Here is a 24665-nt window from a genome sequence, read left to right as displayed (position 1 = left end):
ACAATACACCGAACATTCGATTTTTAGACTGATCATTTCTTTGTGAGTGGGCAAACATTCAAAATCAAATACTTATTTCCTTCACTGTACCTTCCTATCTATTTACGAAGACTAGCAGCATAAGGATTAAAAATGGTTCATGGTTGAGAAAGTTTAGTTCTGCTTTAAACACGTGATTCTGCCAGTCCCCATTGGCCATACTGAGCATCAAGGATAAGCTCAGGCATGTTCGGATGCGAGTCCTAAAGGATGCCATGCCTATGCACAGCGTTCTGTATTCGCTTGTGACATCACAGGCTGACACACCCCCTACCCTGCTTGATTGACAGCTAGTCCTCTTTTGGAATCTCAATCAAAAGGAAAAGACCGCGTGCAAACGATTATCCGCTTATATCCTATAATTGATTGCTGAAGATAGAATACCTTGTTTCTCTGTGTGGATAGTAATGTATGTGGTGTAAAGGAAGGCACCCATATGCACTCATGTCCATATGGAGGTCAATGATAACAGACCGTTTATAAACTTTCACTGGGAAAGATTTGCTGCACATTAGCTGGGTGATTCAAACTGGGCGTATGTTGCAGCAGTGCCTAAGCAAATACCTTCGTTCAGAACAAATGTTGGTAGATCCTGGAACAGCTGAAGTTCTATGCAAATCTTGACTTTGTCCTGTAAAAATCAAGCTCACCTCCCATCATGATCTATGTTGTGCTTTATAATGTAGTCTGCAATCCCAGTGAGTAGTAGAGATGCTCCGGGGTCAAGAGGGAGCACAGTACAGCTCCGCTTTACAGGACATGTTGACATTTGCATAGAACTTCAGCTGTCAGTATCTCTGCATCCTCTCATCAACATGGCAGCACAGTGGCTAAATGGTTAGTATGTCCGTCTGGCAGTACTAGTGTCATTGGTGTGAATCCCAACCACACCATCTGCCTGGAGTTTGCATGTTCTCCCTGTGCCTGCGTGGGCCTCCGCGGGGTACTCCGGTTTCCTCCCGCAATCCAAAGACTTGCTGGTAGGTTAATTGGTTCCTGTCTAAGATTGACCCTAGTATGTGTATGAATGAATGTGAGTTAGGGACCTTAGATTGTACACCCCCTGAGGGTTAGGGACGTGTATGTGCGAGTGTGTGTATGTGTGTGTGTGTGTGTATATATATATATATGTGTGTGTGTGTGTGTTTGTGTATACATATGTATATATACACACACCTACATATATACATACATACACATACATACACATACATACACACACTAATATATATATATATACACACACACACACACAGTGGGGATCGAAAGTTTGGGCTCCCCAGCTAAAAATTTGTATTAATGTGCATAAAGAAGCCGAGGAAAGATGGAAAAATCTCCAAAAGGCATCAAATTACAGATTAGACATTCTTATAATATGTTAACAAAAGTTAGATTTTATTTCCATCATTTACACTTTCAAAATAACAGAAAACAAAAAAATGGCGTCTGCAAAAGTTTGGGCACCCTGCAGAGTTAATATCTTGTACTGCCCCCTTTGGAAGTATCACAGCTTGTAAACGCTTTTTGTAGCCAGCCAAGAGTCTTTCAATTCTTGTTTGAGGTATCTTTGCCCATTCTTCCTTACAAAAGTCTTCCAGTTCTTTGAGATTTCTGGGCTGTCTGTCACGCACTGCTCTTTTAAGGTCTATCCATAGATTTTCAATTATGTTGAGGTCAGGAGATTGTGAAGGCCATGGCAAAACCTTCAGTTTACACCTCTTGATGTAATCCCCCGTGGATTTCGAGGTGTGTTTAGGATCATTATCCATTTGTAGAAGCCATCCTCTCTTTAACTTCAGCTTTTACACAGATGGCATCAAGTTACCATCCACAATTTGCTGAAATTTTATTGAATCCATTTTTCCTTCTACTCGTGAGATGTTCCCTGTGCCACTGGCTGCAACACAACCCCAAAGCATGATTGATCCAACCCCATGCTTAACAGTTGGACAGAGGTTCTTTTCATTAAATTCTGTGCCCCTTCTTCTCCAAACGTACCTTTGCTCATTCCGGCCAAAAAGTTCCATTTTAACCTCATCGGTCCACAGAACTTGTTTCCAAAATGCATCAGGCTTGTCTATATGTTCATTTGCAATGTTCAAACGATGATTTTTGTGGTGAGGACGTAGAAGAGGTTTTCTTCTGATGACTCTTCCATGAAGACCATATTTGTACAAGTATCTCTTTATAGTGGAATAGTGTACCACAACTCCAGTGTCTGCCAGATCTTTCTGGAGGGATCGTGCAGTCAAACGTGGGTTTTGAATTATTTTTCTCACAATCCTGCGAGCTGTTCTGTCTGATATTTTTCTTGGTCTTCCAGATGTTGCTTTAACTTCCACTGTTCCTGATGACTGCCATTTCTTAATTACATTCCGAACAGAGGATATTGACATCTGAAAACGCTTTGCTATCTTCTTATAGCCTTCTCCAGCTTTGTGAGCGTCAACTATTTTCAGTTTCAGTTTTCTAGACAACTGCTTAGAAGAACCCATGGTGCTCATTGTTGGGGCAAGGTCAGATGAGTCTGGGCATTTAAAACCTTTGAGATTGACATCACCTGGTCTTCCCAGACGATGATTGAGAACAATCCATGACACTGGCAGGTCTCAGCTTTGCAAAGGGGGCAGTGCATGCTATAAATTCTGCAGGGTGCCCAAACTTTTGCAGACGCCATTTTTTTGTTTTCTGTTATTTTGAAAGTGTAAATGATGGAAATAAAATCTAACTTTTGTTGACATATTATAAGAATGTCTAATCTGTAATTTGATGCCTTTTGGAGATTTTTCCATCTTTCCTTGGCTTCTTTATGCACATTAATACAAATTTTTAGCTGGGGAGCCCAAACTTTCGATCCCCACTGTACATAATAAATAAATATATATATATATATATATATGTGTGTGTGTCTCTCTCTAAAATAAATATATGTGTGTGTGTATATGTGTGTGTGTGTGTATATATATGTGTGTGTGTGTATATATATATATATATATATATATATATATATATATATATATATATTATATGTCTCTCTCTAAAATATATATATATATTTATTTATTTTAGAGAGAGACGCCCACATACATACATACATACACACATATATATATATATATATATATATATATATATATATATATATATATATATATATATATATATATACACGCTGTGTAAGTTGACGGCACTATGGAAGTACCTGCAATAAATAACCTGCAGTACATAGGTGCCTTGTGTCTTAAGCTGGGTGTAGGTCGGTGCACACTCTAACTTATGGTCAATAGATGAGATGTCTATTCCCTGTGGTGTCCATTGATCCATCAGACAAAGGAGGATTTTGTGTCAGTAATTCAGAGTGTCTTGTGACTCCTCTCACTGCCTCTTCTCTTTCTATTCCAGGGACACAGCCGGACAGGAGCGATTCCACACCATTACCACCTCTTACTACAGAGGGGCTATGGGAATAATGTTAGTCTACGATATCACAAATGCCAAAAGCTTTGAGAACATCAGCAAGTGGCTCAGAAACATTGATGAGGTGAGTGTCTGTTCCGGCACATCCTGCTGGTGGCTGTAGACCCCCAAACTGTAACTGAATCTGTGTGTTGTATGCATTCAGAAAGACTGTAGGGTAGCAGAATTTACATGAAAGAAATCTCAGCATAATCTATGTTGTAATTGTATTGTAAATGGCATTCTAATGTAGAGTGGGGGGCCCTTTTGCCGATCTGTTGAGAGCCCAGAGTTCTAATAAGCTGGTCACATGATGTATGCTTAATTGAAAACCGGAGGAATCGGGAAATCATCTCTGTCCTTGTAATCTGAGGCTACACAGATATGGCCGCCTTAGAGTCCACTACAGACGTTGGGATGGGGACACACAACTCACCAGTTATGAGAGCTTAGGACATGTTTTAAAAGTGAGCAGTAACGGGCACCAGGACCTCTTCCAGAAGTTCCTTGGTTCTCCTACAACCTACTGTCAAGACTCCCTTTTTATATATCAGGCAGATGCCCTCAACAGTTTTCAGGTTTTTGGACAGCTGGCTTCAAAAGTCTAAACCCAAAACCAAGACTATAATATATTGCAGCTTACCATTCCTCATGTTGTGGCTCCTTTTCGTTTTCTTTTTTTTGTGTGCGTTTTTTAGGGGTTTTTTTCTGTTTGTTTTTTTGTCGTTTCTTTTTGTTTTTGTTTGTTTTTATTATTTTGTGTTTTTTTTTTTTTTTTTTTTTTTTTTTTTTTTTGGGCCTTTTTTACCTTTTTTTATTTTCACCTCATGGTCCTGCAGGGAAAACAATTCGATCTCATTGTGGTTACACTCAGTCCTCCACTGTATCTGTGAAGGAAGCCGTGGTTGGCACCCAGGCTGGTCTATATACATGTCTGCCTTTCTTCATCTCATACATTGTAGCTGATGGGATAAGTAGTTTGCACAAAGATGAGGTTGTTTGTGCTTTTCTTTACTCCTTTAACGCTGACCACCTGCAGGCCCTTAACCACTTCCCGTCCGGCCGTGGTATATAAATGGTCGGATGGTGGCAGTGCTAGGGCGGGTGGCCATTTATAAATGGCCTCCCCGCACCCTGCTTGTGTGCGCTCCCTGGGAGCGTGCAGCACCGCAATCTGGTGCCCGCTGTGTCCTCCAGACACAGAGGAACACCAATCGTCGGACGGGACCTCTGTGTGAGGTCCCGATCATGTGATCATTGATTGGTCAATCAGTGATCACATGCAAAGTAGTAAGCAAGATGTCACTTGTGACATCATTGCTTACTACGTGTGAAATCTGTGAATGATCACAGTGGTCACATGGTACAGGGCTATTCACAACAGCCTTGTACCATGTGACAAGTTGTGACCAATCACAGCTCACACAGTAGTTCTCAATGGCTGCAGGAATGCAGACAGAGAGAAGGAGAAATGATTGCTTTTATAGCCTTTATGGGTGTAAAAGCAATGTGTTAAAAAAAAAATAAAAATCTTCATCACCCCCCACAAGTAGTACTGTCACCATGGTGGCACTGTACTGCTAGGGTGACAGTATGTGTGTAAAAAAAAAAGTAAAAAAATGTTTACAAATTATAATTTTTGGTTATAAACTAATTTGGGTTATTTTATTTTTTTTACTAAAAAGATAACGGAATAAATTTTGGCCAAGATTTATGATTAAATGCTATTTATTTGCAAAATTTTATAAGAAAAACACTTGTTTTCAAAATTTTTGGACTTTCATTTACATAGCAAAAAAAAGAAAAATACCAGTGGTGAATAAATACCACCAAAATAAAGCTTTATCTAAAAAAAAAAAATGCTAAAAAATTCATATGGGTACAGTGTTGCATGACCGCGCAATTGTCATTCAAAGTGTGAAAGCGCCGAAAGCTGAAAATTGGCCTGGGCAGGAAGGGGGTGAAAGTGTCCGGACAGGAAGTGGTTAAGGGTTCTATAAGACGGGAGGTGGAGACCGGCTTTTGGGTCATGTGACCACTGTGATTGGCTGTCAGTGGTCACATGATTGGAATGCTCCCGATCACAAGGAATGACACAAACAATAGTTATTTGACAATTCAATATGAGCTTGCTTGAAAAATCTCTTTTCATGTTGTGATTTCTGCTTGTCTGCTGATTCTCTTTTCTTGCTGGATTTCCTGCATTTTTGGGTCATGAGAACAGATATAGAGGAGAAATCTTCCACTGGGGACACTGGTTCTAGGGACAACTGGGGGGGGTTCCCTCGCTTTGGATGGATTTCCTCTCACTTCCTGTTGTGGCTGTGGAACAGGAAGTGAAGGGAAATCTTCCTAATACTGCACAGATGGCAAAAACTTGAATTGTAACCCTTCCTTACGTGATTCAAAAAGGGGGGGAAAAAAGTGTTGCCTTCAGTTCTCCTTGTTCTGTTTTGGGTGCTTTAGAAATGTGTGTTCATCAAAGTGGAATTGTGCGTCAATCGCAGCACAGCGTGGATAATGAAGGTTGTTGTTCAATGGCGTCCCCAAATGCAATGAGATTCTGCCACAAACCGTGCCTTTAGAAATCATGCGAAGCTTGTTGCCCAAAAAGTGACATAAAGAATCTCGTCACAATCGCGTTGCGGGAATGCTTGTTCTTGCTACTCGATAATGTGAATGGGAATTAATGGAAACTTTTGGTTTTGAGACATTGTAAGATATAATTGCTTTTTGGCCCTATTCACACTCGTGCGACAAGTCGCAGCGCATTCTTTTCAATGGCACCTGTTCAAATTGGTGCAACTTAAAGTCGCAGTGACTTTGAAGAGGTACCTGCACTACTTTGATGCCACTTTCATCCAGAGAGTGTTAAGTTGCGCTCCAAAGTCGATCTGGAATTCGTGCAACTTAAGGCTCTAATCACACCGCACCCTCACCAAAAAGGTGCAGGACCCTTTATTTTTTTTGGCCGCGCTAGAATTGGATGGAATGGGTATTCACACCTATGCGATCCTATTTTGCACGTCGCACCGCATTTTGCGGACCGATTTTGGGGTGTTAAGTTAACATACACGCCTGCAGCGGTTCACATGAACGAGGTGCGATTTCTGATGCGGTGCAGAATTCATACAGAAAACACTGAATTCCGCACAGCATCAGTGTGAACCCGGGCTTAATGATAATGGTAAACAGAGACAAATAGAGGGAATCTTCTAAATGGGAGCATAGACAACAATAAAAACTGACAGGGCTTCTACTCCCTCTCCACTCTAAAAACTTTTTTTTTTTTAAAGTTTTGGATAGTTCTATGTTAAGAGATTTTACATACTTGTTCATTTCTTGGCTCAGTGAGGGATGATGGTTTTTGTCCCCCTTCACCGCAGGACTTCACTTCCTGCTGAGCCCTGTGACACGTCTACACACGTGTGGGTTTCCACTGTGCAGCTACTATGGAAGACTCAAAACTCTGCCGTCTGAAATGTCCTGTGTGTGCGCACAGATGTGCTGAACTGCTCTGCCAGGACTCAGAGGCCAGGCAGAGCCCCATGGCACATCTTTGCACACACCATTATGGCGACACCAGAGGGGGTGGCCGAGCCCCTAATATAGGGACTAAAGTTCTTTTTTAAAGTGGTTGTAAGGCAGAAGGTTTTTTACCTTATTGTTACTGAACCCCGGACCCTGCATTCACTATATCTGGTCTCCCCGGACCCTGCATTCACTATATCTGGTCTCCCCGGACCCTGCATTCACTATATCTGGTCTCCCCGGACCCTGAATTCACTATATCTGGTCTCCCCGGACCCTGCATTCACTATATCCGGTCTCCCCGGACCCTGCATTCACTATAACCGCTCTCCCCGGACCCTGCATTCACTATATCCGCTCTCCCCGGACCCTGCATTCACTATATCCGGTCTCCCCGGACCCTGCATTCACTATATCCGCTCTCCCCGGACCCTGCATTCACTGTATCCGCTCTCCCCGGACCCTGCATTCACTGTATCCGCTCTCCCCGGACCCTGCATTCACTGTATCCGCTCTCCCCGGACCCTGCATTCACTGTATCCGCTCTCCCCGGACGCTGCAGTCACTGTATCCGCTCTCCCCGGACCCTGCAGTCACTGTATCCGCTCTCCCCGGACCCTGCAGTCACTGTATCCGCTCTCCCCGGACCCTGCAGTCACTGTATCCGCTCTCCCCGGACCCTGCAGTCACTGTATCCGCTCTCCCCGGACCCTGCAGTCACTGTATCCGCTCTCCCCGGACCCTGCAGTCACTGTATCCGCTCTCCCCGGACCCTGCAGTCACTGTATCCGCTCTCCCCGGACCCTGCAGTCACTGTATCCGCTCTCCCCGGACCCTGCAGTCACTGTATCCGCTCTCCCCGGACCCTGCAGTCACTGTATCCGCTCTCCCCGGACCCTGCAGTCACTGTATCCGCTCTCCCCGGACCCTGCAGTCACTGTATCCGCTCTCCCCGGACCCTGCAGTCACTGTATCCGCTCTCCCCGGACCCTGCAGTCACTGTATCCGCTCTCCCCGGACCCTGCAGTCACTGTATCCGCTCTCCCCGGACCCTGCAGTCACTGTATCCGCTCTCCCCGGACCCTGCAGTCACTGTATCCGCTCTCCCCGGACCCTGCAGTCACTGTATCCGCTCTCCCCGGACGCTGCAGTCACTGTATCCGCTCTCCCCGGACGCTGCAGTCACTGTATCCGCTCTCCCCGGACCCCTGCATTCACTGTATCCGCTCTCCCCGGACCCCTGCATTCACTGTATCCGCTCTCCCCGGACCCCTGCATTCACTGTATCCGCTCTCCCCGGCAGGGGACCTGAGAAGGGGAGGATCTGGACTGCTCTGTGTAAAAGCACTGCACAGAGTAGGTAAGTATGACATGTTTGTAATTAAAGAAAAAAAAACTATAGTATCCCTTTTAAGTGGAGATCCACCTGATTAAAAAAAGAAAGTCAGCAGCTACAAAAACTGTAGCTGCTGACTTTTAAAATACAGCCACTTACCTGTCCCTCGGTCCAGCGGTGTCCTCACCATGGCTGGTTTCACCAGCTGTCTTCTCTCCCTGGTGCCGGCATCTTCAGTGTGGGCACCTGGCTGTGGCAGCTTGCGGGTGCCCACTGCGCATGCGTGAGAAGTGCTGCAATTTTTTTAATGGTCCTGTAGTCTTCTGGGACCTGTCACGTGTCCCGGAAGACTACAGGGGTGGGGAGGGCCACTTCCGCTTGCAATCACAGCGGGTATCTGTCATACCCGCTCCCCAAAGGTGCTAATCCTTAATGGGGTGCAGGGGACAGGCTTAAAGTGAAACTTCCTCTTTTTGGGTGGATCTCCGCTTTAAGTCCCCGGTCATACTTGGTGCAACTTGACATGCATTTGCCATGCCATGTGACTTCCAAATCACATGGCAAGTCGCACCCTATTGTCAGCTGTCATATCTGTGTGTTTCTGACGTGGTCGGAGCCCCGCTGATTTCTAAAGTAGTACATGCGCTACTTTTGGTGCGATCTGCATAGACATCTGTGTCTGATGCCTTGCAAATCGCACCTCAAAGCGGTATGTCATCTGATTTTGAAATTGTGCAACTTCGCTGTAAGTCGCACGTTTTCAAAGTCGTGACCGGGGTCACACAATAAAGTTGAACAAAAATTTTTCAAATGAGTGATCATACAATAATCCGATCATTTGTATACAACTTTCAAGAGCCCATCACAACGGTTCATGCGACAATAACCGAAGTCCCTTTTTCGGATACCAGATTGTATGATTTTCCTTTATTCAGTATTCCTCTGAGAATACAGTACATGACATCATTTCTGAAGTTCTATTCTGTCCAAGAATTTTCGTACGTTGAGCAACCTTTTCGTTTTCGATATGGAGAAAAAAACGGACCATCGGGTCTCTGAAATGGTCGTCGGGTCTCTGACATGGTCGTCGGGTCTCTGACATGGTCGTCGGGTCTCTGACATGGTCGTCGGGTCTCTGACAATGGTCGTCGGGTCTCTGACAATGGTCGTCGGGTCTCTGACAATGGTCGTCGGGTCTCTGACAATGGTCGTCGGGTCTCTGACAATGGTCGTCGGGTCTCTGACAATGGTCGTCGGGTCTCTGACAATGGTCGTCGGGTCTCTGACAATGGTCGTCGGGTCTCTGACAATGGTCGTCGGGTCTCTGACAATGGTCGTCGGGTCTCTGACAATGGTCGTCGGGTCTCTGACAATGGTCGTCGGGTCTCTGACAATGGTCGTCGGGTCTCTGACAATGGTCGTCGGGTCTCTGAAAATGGTCGTCGGGTCTCTGTCATGGTCGTCGGGCCTCTGTCATGGTCGCCCTGCCCCCGCTCTTCTCGCCGCGCCTCCCTGGCATTAGGATGTTCCAATTTAGAAGGGGTAGAATAAACACAGTGTAACGGCCTATCTCCGAGTCTCCCAAATCACCAGCTCTTGTTACCACACATGCATAGGCCAAATGATAAACCTTCTATTTATAAAGTGTGACTACTCGGCGTGGATGTGCAGGGGGGGCCTGAAGGACGGGAATACATGACCTGTTAGTGTTGCTCGGGTAGCCAGTGAGGAACACAGGCCTAGCTCAGTATCTGCAAAGCAGAAGCAAGTAAGAATGTTTCTTTAAATCTTGAGCATGGCAGTGTGACTCAGTGTGGTAAAGCCGATTGAGGACGCTCCGATTCCACTTTGGTTGTAGCGGCCTCCAGTCTGCGAGGAGTCTGCATTTCAGGATTACAAGCATTTTTCCACCCGCTGGGGTTGCGCAAGTTGTCATGGCACTTTTCAGGCATGCTGGACTACATGAGTCACACAGGGAGTGCCTCTGATAGCAGAGCACATTGTGTGCGCAAGGGGAGCCCGGAGCCATGGCTTGCTGGAGTCTGGTGGGGGAAAGGGTTAAATAAATGTCACATTGACAGAGCCGCTCCTGTCTTCTGGTAATGCTAGTTTCCTGGCTGCCATGCTTTGTGCCAGACTGGGAGCAAATATGCAGATTAGGTGTCCTGGCTTTCCTTGCTGCATGCTTGTTCCGGGGAGGTGACTGAGGACTGTATTGTGCAGCCGCTGAGCTTCCCTGTAGTTGTTCTCGATCAGTGAATGGCATTTATATACTTGTTGGAAAAAAACCGGGAGAGGGTCAGTTCTAAATATAAAGAAAACATTGATTTGTCAGCTTACCCACGTGAGCGCCGGAACGTTTAGCCCTAAATGACAAGGCCGTTTTTGTGATTTAGCAGTTCGCTACTTTTATCTAGTAATTGCGCGATCATGCAACGCTGTACCCAAAATGAAATTTACTTTTCTTCTTTCATACAGATAGAGCTTTATTTTGTGATATTTGATCACCACTGGGGTTTTTCATTTTTTGCAATATAAACGAAAAAAACTATTTTGAGGAAAAAACACATTTACTTTCTGCTACAAAATATGTCCAATAAAAATTAATTTCTTCATATATTTGTAAATTTTGCAAAATGTATTCTGTTACGTCTTTCGTTTAAAAAAAAACAAAAAAAAAAACACAATAAGTATATATTGATTGGATGTGTGAAAGTTGTTGTGCCTACACTCTCTCTGTGTGTGTGTGTGTGTGTGTGTGTGTGTGTGTATATTTATTTTTTTACTAAGGCCTCTGTCCGTTTACGTATGGAAAACCGGACACCCATGTATTTCTACGGGCTAGCGGATGTAAACAGATGATCATCTGTTTACATCCGTTAATGTCCATATCCACGAACATTTCTTTTTTGTTTGTTGTTTGTTTTTTTTTTTTTTGAACGGAAGAATATCCCATTTTTCTTCTGTTAACAAATAAACAAAAAAAACCACCGGAGGTAAATGGAGCAAAAGAAAACCACCGGAGGTAAATGGAGCAAAAGAAAACCACCGGAGGTAAATGGAGCAAAAGAAAACCACCGGAGGTAAATGGAGCAAAAAAGAACACCGGAGGTAAATGGAGCAAAAAAGAACACCGGAGGTAAATGGAGCAAAAAAGAACACCGGAGGTAAATGGAGCAAAAAAGAACACCGGAGGTAAATGGAGCAAAAAAGAACACCGGAGGTAAATGGAGCAAAAAAGAACACCGGAGGTAAATGGAGCAAAAAAGAACACCGGAGGTAAATGGAGCAAAAAAGAACACCGGAGGTAAATGGAGCAAAAAAGAACACCGGAGGTAAATGGAGCAAAAAAGAACACCGGAGGTAAATGGAGCAAAAAAGAACACCGGAGGTAAATGGAGCAAAAAAGAACACCGGAGGTAAATGGAGCAAAAAAGAACACCGGAGGTAAATGGAGCAAAAAAGAACACCGGAGGTAAATGGAGCAAAAAAGAACCCCGGAGGTAAATGGAGCAAAAAAGAACACCGGAGGTAAATGGACGGAAAAAAGAACCCCGGAGGTAAATGGACGGAAAAAAGAACCCCGGAGGTAAATGGACGGAAAAAAGAACCCCGGAGGTAAATGGACGGAAAAAAGAACCCCGGAGGTAAATGGACGGAAAAAAGAACCCCGGAGGTAAATGGACGGAAAAAAGAACCCCCGGAGGTAAATGGACGGAAAAAAGAACCCCGGAGGTAAATGGACGGAAAAAAACCCCCGGAGGTAAATGGACGGAAAAAAAACCCCCGGAGGTAAATGGACGGAAAAAAACCCCCGGAGGTAAATGGACGGAAAAAAAACCCCCGGAGGTAAATGGACGGAAAAAAACCCCCCGGAGGTAAATGGACGGAAAAAACCCCCCCGGAGGTAAATGGACGGAAAAAAACCCCCCGGAGGTAAATGGACGGAAAAAAACCCCCGGAGGTAAATGGACGGAAAAAAAACCCCCGGAGGTAAATGGACGGAAAAAAACCCCCCGGAGGTAAATGGACGGAAAAAAAACCCCCGGAGGTAAATGGACGGAAAAAAACCCCCCGGAGGTAAATGGACGGAAAAAAACCCCCCGGAGGTAAATGGACGGAAAAAAAACCCCCGGAGGTAAATGGACGGAAAAAAACCCCCCGGAGGTAAATGGACGGAAAAAAACCCCCGGAGGTAAATGGACGGAAAAAAACCCCCGGAGGTAAATGGACGGAAAAAAACCCCCGGAGGTAAATGGACGGAAAAAAACCCCCGGAGGTAAATGGACGGAAAAAAACCCCCGGAGGTAAATGGACGGAAAAAAACCCCCGGAGGTAAATGGACGGAAAAAAACCCCCGGAGGTAAATGGACGGAAAAAAACCCCCGGAGGTAAATGGACGGAAAAAAACCCCCGGAGGTAAATGGACGGAAAAAAACCCCCGGAGGTAAATGGACGGAAAAAAACCCCCGGAGGTAAATGGACGGAAAAAAACCCCCGGAGGTAAATGGACGGAAAAAAACCCCCGGAGGTAAATGGACGGAAAAAAACCCCCGGAGGTAAATGGACGGAAAAAAACCCCCGGAGGTAAATGGACAGAAAAAAACCCCCGGAGGTAAATGGACGGAAAAAAACCCCCGGAGGTAATGGACAGAAAAAAAAAACTGAGGCCTCTCGGGATCAAGAAGGAATTATTTTCCCAGCAGGAGCAAGTTGGATCGTGCTTTGTTGTTGGGGTTTTTTTTTTTTGTTTGTTTGTTTGTTTTGCCTTTCTCTGGATCAATTGTGGGTATAAGATTATAATTTATTTTTTTTTTTTTGTGTGGTTTAACTGGATGGACTTTTGTCTTTTTTTTTTTCTGCCAGACTAACTATGTAAATGGATGTAAACTGATGAGAAACAGATGTAAACTGATCCGTTTTTGCTTGAAAAAAAATGTGACTGAGCTGTTGAAAAAAAAACGAAACGCCGTGTGAAAGGGGCCTAATGGCTAATATATATTGGAAAATATATTTATTTCTTTTTGTTTTTTTTGTGTTTTTACTAATGGCAGTGATCAGCGACTTATAACGGGACTGCGATAGTATGGCGGGCAATCTGACACTGACGCAGGTGGGAAGTGAATAACTGCCAGTGACATCACCAGTGACATTATTACAGTGATCAGTGATAATAATATACACGGTCACTGTACTAATGACACTGACTGGGAAGGGATTAACATCTAGGGCGGATAATTGTGTGCCTAACTATGAGTAGGGTGTGCTGCTTTTTTTTTAAAGACCTCTTCGTTTCTCAACCCTGCTTTGCAGGGATGAAAAACAGAGATTGTTCCCTGCACAGATATGTGGGCTGTGATTGTACACCGCTTATCAGCAGGTCCCCATTGGCCGAGACCTGCTGTGTACAATCACACTGGTATTTGGAAGACGGGGTCATGTGCACCTGGAAACAGGCAACGGCCATACAGGTACATTGCTTTGCCTATGCAGGCCGCTTGTCCGCAGTACATTGCCAGCGAGCGGTTTAATCGGAACTCAAAGTACCTAAAAAATCCTCCCTTGCGGTGGGGGTTACATCTGTATTGCAGAGATTAACCCCTCATTTCCATTGGGGGTCAGGGTACAGCAGTTTCTTTACTGTCCCTGCAGCTTCTTCTCCCCTATGATCCAGTAGTCGAAGGTCCTTTGTCATCAAGACCGATGCAAGGACCATAGCCCTGGACATGAGAATGTGGCATTCACTGCATGGGGAAGCACCATCTGCAGAGGAGCAGAGGATTTAGTAAGCAAAATGCTTTTCAGCCCCCTAGGCAGAAACCAGCACTCAGGCCTGGTTCACACTTATGCATTTTCAGTTTTGCGGAAAGGCACCACAGTCCATTAACATGGTTTTCTTATGGGTTACATTCATCTGTTTTTTTTTTTTTCACTGGGGGATTTTTTTTTTTTTTTTTTGGAAAGGGCCAAGGACACTCTTTCCTACTAGAGGTTGAATTTTTGGTTCCATAGACTTCAATGGAAACGCATCAAAAATGCTTATGTTTGCTATGTTCTGCATTTTTGCTGTTTTTCTCCTGCAGACACCTCCCAAAAAATGCAAAACACACCAGGAAAATGTGAACTAGGCCTTACTAAAGGCAAAACTTTTTTTTTTTTTTTTTTTTTTTCTTTTTGTTAATTTTGGATAGAGATGGATTAGCAACCCGGTCGGGTTTTATTGCTTTTTGTGCCCCCATTCCCTTCCAATAGGGACACACACTAGTTTGGTAACAAGCAGGGTTTCCCTTACTTTGGAAGAATTTCCTCTCACGTGTGGTTTTGGCTATGACAGAAAATGAAGGGAAAGCTCCCCCAATGGGAGTAATGCAGGCCATAGACGGGTCAAAAACCGGCTGGTTTAAAAAAAAAAAGAAAAGACAGATTGGCCGTTCAATGGGCCGACGTTACCACCAACGTTAAAACAAAATCGCCCGATTTTCGTCCCGTCTACAGCCGCTATTATATTTGACATGAAAAAGTATAGCGGTTGCAACAATGTATCCATTTAGGATACAGATGTTTTTATTCAGATACAAATAGATACATTGTTGCAACCGCAAGACTTTCATGTCAAATATTTTTTTTTTTTTCTTCTTGCAGGTCACCGCTCATGCGCAGATTTTTTTATCGGTAAAAAGATCAGCCAATTTGCCCATCATTGCCGGGAAAATCAGCAGTTCGGCAAAATCGGCCAATTTTTTTTTTTTTTTTTTTTTCCCCCAATTTCACCGATAAGTGCCAAAATCCCGAAAAACCAGCCGACCAATTAACCCACTAACGGTGCGAAAATTGGCGTCATGAAGATTTCCCTTCAGTTTCTGACTTGGAGACACAACAGAAAGTAAAAGGAAATCTTACTAGAGTAATAGAAACATATTTAGACTAGTCGACCTGTTGAAAGATTTGCTCTCCAATAGGATCATGTTAGGATTCCCCCCCCCCACTTTCAGCCCTGATGACAGAGGTTCTAACCCTTCCATACTCAATCCTAATCCTAAAAATAGTTACAATTTGGCTTGGCTATACTACATGCTTATCTGGGGAAGGGAAGTTTCTCTAATGGGCAGTGCACTGGGAGAGTGTGAAAAGGACCTGCGGGCAGGCAAGGAAGAGAGTAGGCCCAGTGTGAGGAAGGGGCTTTATAACTGGGTGGTTTACTGGGTAAGAAAGGGACTTGTTAATGGAGAGTACATGGAGAACCTCAGAGCAGGTCAGAGGTAAGAAAGGGACTTGTTAATGGAGAGTACATGGAGAACCTCAGAGCAGGTCAGAGATAAGAAAGGGACTTGTTAATGGAGAGTACATGGAGAACCTCAGAGCAGGTCAGAGGTAAGAAAGGGACTTGTTAATGGAGAGTACATGGAGAACCTCAGAGCAGGTCAGAGGTAAGGAAGGGACTCGTTATTGGACTGCTCACCTGAGTACATAGAGAATTTCAGAGCAGGCCCTGGAGGTATTGGAAATATAAATATGCCAATCTGAATCTGTAATGTATATAATAGCAAAAATGACCTAATGCTGTGCCTGTCCTTCCATAAATATCACAAACGCACAAATGACATTCAATATCCTAAAGAACCGACCTCCGCCTACAATCACAAAGTGGTCTCCGTTCTACAGACAAATTGAAAAATCAAAAATGCAAATATTGCTGTTTCTCTTCCATGTATCCATTTGTTCCAAAGGTATTTAAAGTGTGCTAAGTTTAAGAGGCAGAGCCGCGGGCTGTAGGGAAGTCACCCTATACACACCGATCAGCCATATCTTAATGACCACCCATGTAATATTGGGTCGTTCCCCCTTTTTGCCACCAAAACCGTTCTGACCCTTCAAGGCATGGGCTCCACTAGACCTCTGAAAGTATGCTGTAGTATCTGGCACCAAGCCAGTCCTGTACGTTTTGAGGTGGGACTTGTCTTTCCAGCGCATTCCACAGATGCTTGATTGGATTGAGATCTGGAGAGAATGGAAACCAAGTCAACACCTCGAACTTGTCGTGTTCCTCAAACCATTCTTGAACCATTTTTGCAGTGTATCAGGGCATATTATCCTGCTAAAAGAGGCCACTTGTCATCAGGGAATACTGTTTCCATGAAGGGGTCTACTTGGTCTTCATAGGTAGGCGGTATGTGTCAGTGCTTTATATATATATATTGTACATTCACATCAGTCCCTAACCCTCAAGGGGCGTACAATCTAAGGTCCCTAACTCATACAGTATTCATACATACACATACTAGGGACAATTTTAGGACAGAAGCCAATTAACCTGCCAGCATGTCTTTGGAGTGTAGGAGGAAACTGGAGTACCTGGAGGATTCCGATGCAGGCACAGGGAGAGCATGCAATCTCCAGGCAGGTGGTGCCATGGTTGGGATTCCAACCAACGGCCCTACTACTGCCAGGTGGAAGTGCTAACCATTTTGCCACTGTGGTGCCCACATAAATGGCAGGACCCAGGGTTTCCCAGCAGAACATTTGTCCCAAGCATCCTACGGCCTCTGCCAGCTTGCCTTCTTCCCATACTACATCCTGGTGCCATCTCTTCCCCTGGTATGGGAGGCATACGCACCTGGCCATCCACCTGATGGAAAAGAAAACGTGATTTATCAGACCAGGCCACCTTCTTCCATTGCTCCATAGTCCAGTTCGGATGCTCACGTGCCCATTGTGGACATGGGTCAACATGGACACCCTGACCAGTCTGCAGCTACACAACCCCATACACAACGGTGCCCATTTTATCTGCTTTCAACACCAACTTCAGGGACAACATGTTTACTTGCTGCTTAATATATCCCACCCACATTCAGACGCCATTATAACGAGATAATCACTTATTCACTTTACCTGGCACTTGTCATAATGTTATGGCCGATGCCCTGTAGCAGGAAATAATAAGACTGGCTGAGCAGAGTTACAAAGTTTTGGCCGGTCAGACGACTCTTAGATGTTTTCTATAGTTCTGCTTTTCATACATTATCCCAGAGCTGCTGTGTTTTTTTTTGTTTTGTTTTTTTTTTCTTTCTTTTTTTTCTTTCTTTTTCTCTTTTTCTTTTTCGCTTTTTCTTTTGCTTTTTCTTTTTTTCTCTTTCTCTTTTCCGCTTTTTCTTTTTCTTTTTTTCTCTTTCTCTTTTTCGCTTTTTCTTTTTCTTTTTTTCTCTTTCTCTTTTTCGCTTTTTCTTTTTCTTTTTTTCTCTTTCTCTTTTTCGCTTTTTCTTTTTTTCTCTTTCTCTTTTTCGCTTTTTCTTTTTTTTTTTTTCTTTTTCGCTTTTTCTTTTGCTTTTTCTTTTTTTCTCTTTCTCTTTTTTGCTTTTTCCTTTTTTTTCTCTTTTTCGCTTTTGCTTTTTTTTTCGCTTTTTCTTTTTTTTTTTTTTTTCTTTTTCGCTTTTTCTCTTTCGCTTTTTCTTTCTTTTTTTTCTCTTTTTCTTTTTTTTTTTCGCTTTCGCTTTTTCTTTTGCTTTTTCTTTTTTTCTCTTTTGCTTTTTTTCTCTTTTTTTTTTGCTTTTTTTTTCTTTGCTTTTCCCTACTACACACCCCTGTACACAAGTAGAAAACTTGTGCTGGTAATTGTTTAGATAGCTTTGTTACATGAAATGATTCATTGAGTGGAGAATTCCATGAGTTCTGGCTGGCTTCCATGAAGTGATTCATCCCTGGAGACAGCCAATCGTATCACCGGATGCCGCGTATTCGAGCTTTCTAGTGCTGGCTATGGAGAGGAGTTAAGTCATTAGAGCAGCAGGGGGCAGTGGAAGAGTCTCGGGCTGGGAATACAAGGAAGCATTATTAGAGCTTTCCTCTCACCGCTGTACTAATCCCTCCTGAGACTGACAATCACACTGCTCTTCACTCTGCCTCTCCGCTTCCAGACTTTCACAGCAATTATAAGACAAGTGGACCTGTCATTAAAATTCACACTTCTCATGAGCCAATAGGCTATGTAGCAATTGGTAAACAGCATGCCGCCTTCTGAATGGCAGTGGAGAGCTGCTCCCTCGTGTGAGGCTACCAAGAAGCATTGTGGCGGTTTCATGTCATTAGAAGCTGCAGGGTGTTGGTGTAGAAAATGTGCAGTGATCAGCAAATCACAACCATCGCACAACGCCACCAAGCAGGATTCGAAGTCTGCATTATCAATGAGAAAAATGGCTGCCCCCCATGTACATTGATGATATTCAGCCTAGATATATACAGCAGCAAGGTCTTTTTAATAATTTTACAGCAGGCAGGCAGCTCGTACAACTTCTATGTTAAGGGCGCGTGTCCCCCCCCGGCCAACTTCCTCTGTGATTGAACACAGCAAGATTCTGTCAACAGGCTTCAGCCAATGATTCATGGTTGAGACCTGATGATCAGCTGTGTCCAATCACAGCCCAGAGCCCTGTGTTGACAAACACACAGGACTCTGTACAGAGGGAACCGCCTGTTTCCTCTCCCTGCAAAGCAGAGAGAAGGAACACAGATTTTTATTAAGCACATGTTACACATTGTTAGGTGCACATTTAACCCTTTGATCACCCCTAGATGTTGACCTCTTCCCAGCCAGTGTCAGTACAGTGACAGTGCACAGTGTTAGCGCTGAACACTGTATTAGTGTCACTGGTGATGTCAGTTTAGTTCCCAGCCACCACCATTACAGTTATAAAAAAAGAAAAAATCCAACATATATACACCATAGTTTGTAGAGACTATAATTGTTACACTAAGCAATATACACTTATTGGGGGGGGGGTCCCACTAAAGACATGTAGTGGAATACATTTTGGCCTAAATGTTTGTAATGAATGTAGATTTTTTTTTTTTATTGAAAAAAAAAACTTATTAGTTGGTTTGTTTTTGTGTTTTTTTTTTTTTTTTTTTTTTTTAGCAGAAAGCAGAAAATTATTTTTTTTTATAATAAAAAAATTAGTGATGCTCAAATACCACCGAATGAAAGTTCTATTTGTAGCTAAATTACATTTTAATTTTTTTTTCACATAGTGTTGCATCACTGTGCAATTACCAGTTAAAGTAGCGCAGTGCTGAATAGCCAAAAATGTCCTGGTCGTGAAGGAGGTAAAACCTTCAGGAGCTCAAGTGGCTAAACATTACTACAACTTTAATATTTATTCGTCTATATGACGTTTTATCTCTTACCTAAATGCTACGAATGTTCGGCCAGCTTAAAGTGGAACTTCACTTGTCCACCTCCGCCATTCCTCCTGCTTTACCAGTATTTATTTTTTGGGCGAGCAGAAGTTCGGCTCCCCTCCTTCTGGGACATGTCACGTTGAGTAGGAGCAGTGTGTTTATTACAACGCACTGAGTGGTTTGCTTCTTTTTTGTAAAAAAAAAAAAATTTTACTTCTTGGCCTTTTGGCTAAGATCGTGTCATATCTGTTCTTATCGGTGTCCATTAGGGGTGCTGCACCATCATTCTGGCTCTTTGGTAGGAATAGCTGGCTGTGTAGTGTCCCTCTGGTATAATGGGGGCTCTGAAGGCTAGTACTAGCAGGAACAGAAATTGGGGGGTCCACGGGTTGTGGGGCACAGCAGTAATTCCCCTGGGAAGACTGGAGGGGCCCAGCAGCTCCTGATTTGAATTGGTCCACCTTGTCTGGCCATGGGCTGGGTAGGCAGAGAATCCATGGTGCTGGGAGTTGGTTACCCCACAGATTCTCTTAGCATCATTTGAGCCTGGGAAACCCACTGTGAGAATTGAGCACATGGGGGCTCTGAAAGCTAGTACAGGCAGGAATAGAATTTGGGGTGTCCACGGGATGTGGGGCACTGGAGTAACTCCCCTGGGAAGACTGGGTAGGCAGAGAATCCATGGTGGTGGCATTTGGTTACCCCACAGATTCTCTTAGCATCATTTGAGCCTGGGAAACTCACTGTGAGAATTGAGCACATGGGGGCTCTGAAGGCTAGTACTGGCAGAAATAGAAATTGGGGTGTCCACAGGATGTGGGGCACTGGAGTAATTCCCCTGGGAAGACTGGAGGGGCCCAGTGCCTCCTGATTTGAATGGGTCTACCTTGTCTGGGCATGGGCTGGGTAGGCAGAGAATCCATGGTGCTGGGAGTTGGTCACTCCACGGATGCTCTTAGCTTCACTTGGGCCTTGGAAAACCACGTGGGTCTTTCTTCTGGAGAACTCCTCACCTAGTACTCGTCGTTTGGCTTCGGCTGACCATGAGGAGAGGGGTCAGCCAGGCCTTTTGGCTAGGTGGACAAAGTTCAGCCTTGCCCCTATCAAGAGCCTTGCATCCCGGTGGGGGCAGGGGGGTTCAAGGTTAGGGTCCTACCTACTCCTTTGGGAGGTGGTGTAGCAATTCACCCATAAAAGAGAAGTGTGTGTTTGTTTTTTCTTTTTAAATCACACTCACCTAGGTGGATGCATCATTGCTCTGATGCTGCATCTGTCCCCCACCTGTGAGAACTGAGCAATAAAACACTGCTGATCGCTCAGTTCTCCCTGCTCCTCTGAGCAGAGAGTGGTGACTGTCAGTTTCCACCTCTCTGCTCTGCCCCTCTCACTAGAGCACTGGGCTGTGGAGTAGTTCAGGCTCTCAGCGGCTTGCTGAGAGGCCGAGCCAGGTACCGGTCCAGACATCTGAGTGGATCCCGACTTTAAAGTCGGGATATTTCCCCAGCCTGGACCGGCTGAGTGACGTCAGCTGACAGCAGACTTTAGCCCGCTGTCAGTTGAAAACCGTGCAGATTGAACTGCAGTCCTGTGATCTACAGAAGTACAGCCAAACAAGCTTTGACTGCTTTTCTTTTTAGGTGTTTATTTTTTTTTTTTAATACAGGGGTATTGTTTCTTTGCACCACCATGGTTTTAAAAACAAATGTAATTCAGCTATGCACCACAGCATGCTTTAGTACAGCGACATGCGGTGCTGCGCACATGTGTTGCATTTTTTTACGCAGCCCAATGCACCTGTATAGAGAACACAACACATAGGTACAGTTGTGTCCTGTGGGCCCATGAACCTCCATTGATCTATGCAGATTGTTGCAGATGAACGGACATGATGTGAATGAGCCCCATTAAATATTGAGTGAAAAGAACACGGTGGCAGATGGCTGTGTCTGCCTGGCATTAGGTCTCGGCTGACTCACTTCTGTCTCCTCTGGTCAGGCTTTTTCTCCGCTATTTTCCTTCTGAAACAGACACCTGAGACTGACATCATTAGTTCCGTATCAGGTTTATTGCAGCAGCCCAAAATAACTTCCCCGAACAGCCAGGCCAGTGACACAGCATTCAGTGATGGTGCAGATCAGCCTTGTGTCTGGACTGGGAAGGGGTGCAGCCTGAGCCTTTATACTACATGATATACGTGCGCAATGGATGGAATGTGAAGCTGGCCCCACAAACCCAGAGATGGCTTGTGTCAGCATGTCCTGCAGTTAGAACTGTTTATGGATGAATTAAAGAGGACCTGTCATTGGGAGGTGGGGAAGACCTGTCATTGGGAGGTGGGGAGGACCTGTCATTGGGAGGTGGGGAGGACCTGACGCGGAGAGGTGGGGAGGACCTGACGCGGAGAGGTGGGGAGGACCTGACGCGGAGAGGTGGGGAGGACCTGACGCGGAGAGGTGGGGAGGACCTGACGCGGAGAGGTGGGGAGGACCTGACGCGGAGAGGTGGGGAGGACCTGACGCGGAGAGGTGGTGAGGACCTGTCGCGGGGAGGACCTGTCGCGGAGAGGTGGGGAGGACCGGTCGCGGGGAGGACCTGTCGCGGAGAGGTGGGGAGGACCGGTCGCGGAGAGGTGGGGAGAAGCTCTCATTGTTAAAGCCAAACTCCGGAGAAACCATGAATAACAAATCCTAAAGTTGAATCTACTTGTACTTTGCCTTCCCTGGTTCATCCCTCCATCCACAACATCATAATGAAATATTTACCACCTTTACTTTTCCAGTACATTCCTTATTTTGGGTCTCCTTGATTTCCTATGCAATGCAGGCAGATCATGGTTGATAAAAAGGGCTGCACACAGCTTCCTGAAAATAGCAGACAACTCTAGGTAGCGCCCATGTGATACTGAGCCTGTGACTAAAAACTGAAATCCAGTGCTTGAAAGGGATGGAAAGGGCTTCTGTATCTCTTTACCCTCCCTCTTAGATTGTAAGCTCTAAGGAACAGGGCCTTCTGAGTCCTCCTGTATTCATTTGTATTGTAATTGTACTGTCTGCCCTTATGTCGTAAAGAGATGCGTAAACTGTTGACCATGGCCAGGGATGGGTCACGACAAATAACCAACCACAGCCGGTTTATGGGTCACGTCAAATAACCAACCATGGCTGGGGATGTGACCCAGCTCCTGAGTGTGCATAACTGTCTGACCACCCATTGCATATGTTTTTATTTAAATAGGAATTTAATTGAAATAGCAAAAAGTCAAAAATATTTCTTTTCCTCAAAATTGTCGATCTTTCTTTGTTTATAACGCAAAAAAGTTAAAACCGCAAAGGTGATCAAATACCACCTAAAGAAAGCTCTATTTGAGGATATGTTTCATTTGGGTGCAGCGTTGCATGACCGCGCAGTTGTCCGTTAAAGTAACACAGCGCCGTAACACAAAAAGGGCTCGGTCAGGAAGGGGGGTAAATTCTCTGCAGGGCAAGTAGTTAAAAAAAAAAAAAAAGCCTTGTTTACAAGGTGCCGGAACCAGTAGTGACGTTGCTTCAGTCCTCCAAGGGCATAGAGATGAGTGGAGGCCATCTTTCCTTCACTTATCGCTCTGCCCAGTGCCGGGATCGCTTGATGGTGTCTCGGGTAAGGCTGAGAACTATCGGGCGACGGCGAGAGGTGGGGTTATTTTCGGCACCTGTATCTGCGCTTATTTTTTTTATAGCGGCCAAAGTCCGGTTGGGGTGTTTTCGGCTGAAACGTTTCAGCCGCTGAAATTTCGGTGCATCCCTACTTCATGTATGTATAAGATCTTTGGTTAATCAACTTTTTTTGTTTCTTTTTTAAATACATATGAACACAAACTGATTATGTACAAGGCTGGCTTCAGCAGGTTGATTTCTGGTCTTTTTTTTCATCTGACGAGAACTCTGTTTACTGCAGAAATGAGTCATTTTAACCCCTCGCTCTCCTCTTCTTGCAGCATGCCAATGAAGATGTGGAGCGGATGCTGCTAGGAAACAAGTGCGACATGGAGGATAAGAGGGTGGTGCCCAAAGCAAAGGGAGAGCAGGTGAGTGCGACACGCCAGTCCTGGTCGGTGGCCGATACCGGTGTCATATTCTGGCCTGTACGGCAGATCTTTCTGTAGGTACTCACACGTGTTACTATCCGATCATCAGATTGTCTTTCTAGAATCGTAACAAAGTTCCAGCATGTCTGTTGGTGGTCACACTCCACTGCCTTCAGAGATTTCAATCGGATAACATGTAATATCAATTTGAAGGAAAGACTACGCAGGTTTGAGTGGGAAACTTCTATGTCTGTGACTCCACTGAGCTTTTTCACCTCACTTCCTGTTCAGGGGACTTCCTATTAAGTAAGCGGAAATATCCCCCCAACAGATGCAGGCAGCTACAAATACCAGAGGATCCTAGTCTTCATGATAAAATGGAAATGACCTTTTAGTAATAATCTGTTTTAGGTTTCATGCACACTGGCTTAACCACCCCCCATCCAGCCATTGTATATAAACGGCTGGACGGTGGCAGTGCAGGGGTGGGTGGCCGTTTATAAATGGCCTCCCCGCACCCTGCTTGTAGCGTGCAGCACTGCCATCCGGTGCCCACTGTGTCCTCTGGACATTGCGGAACACCGATCGTCGGACGTGACCTCTGTGCGAGGTTCCGATCATGTGATCACTGATTGGCCAATCGGTGATCACATGCAGAGTAGTAAGCAAGATGTCACTTCTGACATAATTTCTTACTACGTGTGAAATCTGTGAATGATCACAGAGGTCACATGGTACAAGGCTATTCACAACAGCCTTGTACCATGTGACAAGCTGTGACCAATCACAACTCACACAGTAGTTCTCAATGGCTGCAAGAGTGCAGACAGAGAGGAGGAGAAATGATTGCTTTTATTAATATTATACTACAGTATTTATAAAGCGCCAATAGTTCGCTCAGCGCTGTACATTACAATGGGGGACAGAACAATAACAATACAATACAGTGCAAAACATGAGGGGATCGAGGGCCCTGCTCTTTTGAGCTTTTTACACCCATAAAGGCTATAAAAGCAATCAGTGTAAAAAAAAAAAAAAAATCTTCATTACACCCCACAAGTAGTG

The 24665-nt window shown here is 44.6% G+C and overlaps 1 protein-coding gene across 1 annotated transcript in view; it reads left to right on the top strand.

Moving 5' to 3' along the window:
- Nucleotides 1-24665, top strand: part of RAB10 (RAB10, member RAS oncogene family) — a 122522-nt gene that overhangs the window by 85440 nt on the left and 12417 nt on the right. The window contains exons 3-4 of the mRNA XM_089655658.1: nt 3442-3580; nt 23511-23600. Of these exons, the coding sequence (XP_089511784.1) occupies nt 3442-3580; nt 23511-23600 (229 nt within the window). The remainder of the gene's footprint in view (nt 1-3441; nt 3581-23510; nt 23601-24665) is intronic.

The sequence above is a fragment of the Staurois parvus genome, unplaced genomic scaffold (assembly GCF_062004578.1).
Source record: "Staurois parvus isolate SC_StPar_1 unplaced genomic scaffold, SC_StPar_1.0 ptg000860l, whole genome shotgun sequence".
In the NCBI taxonomy this organism is placed as follows: domain Eukaryota; kingdom Metazoa; phylum Chordata; class Amphibia; order Anura; family Ranidae; genus Staurois; species Staurois parvus.
Note: the sequence above shows the minus strand (reverse complement) of the source record. Positions and strands in the feature narration are given on the sequence as shown.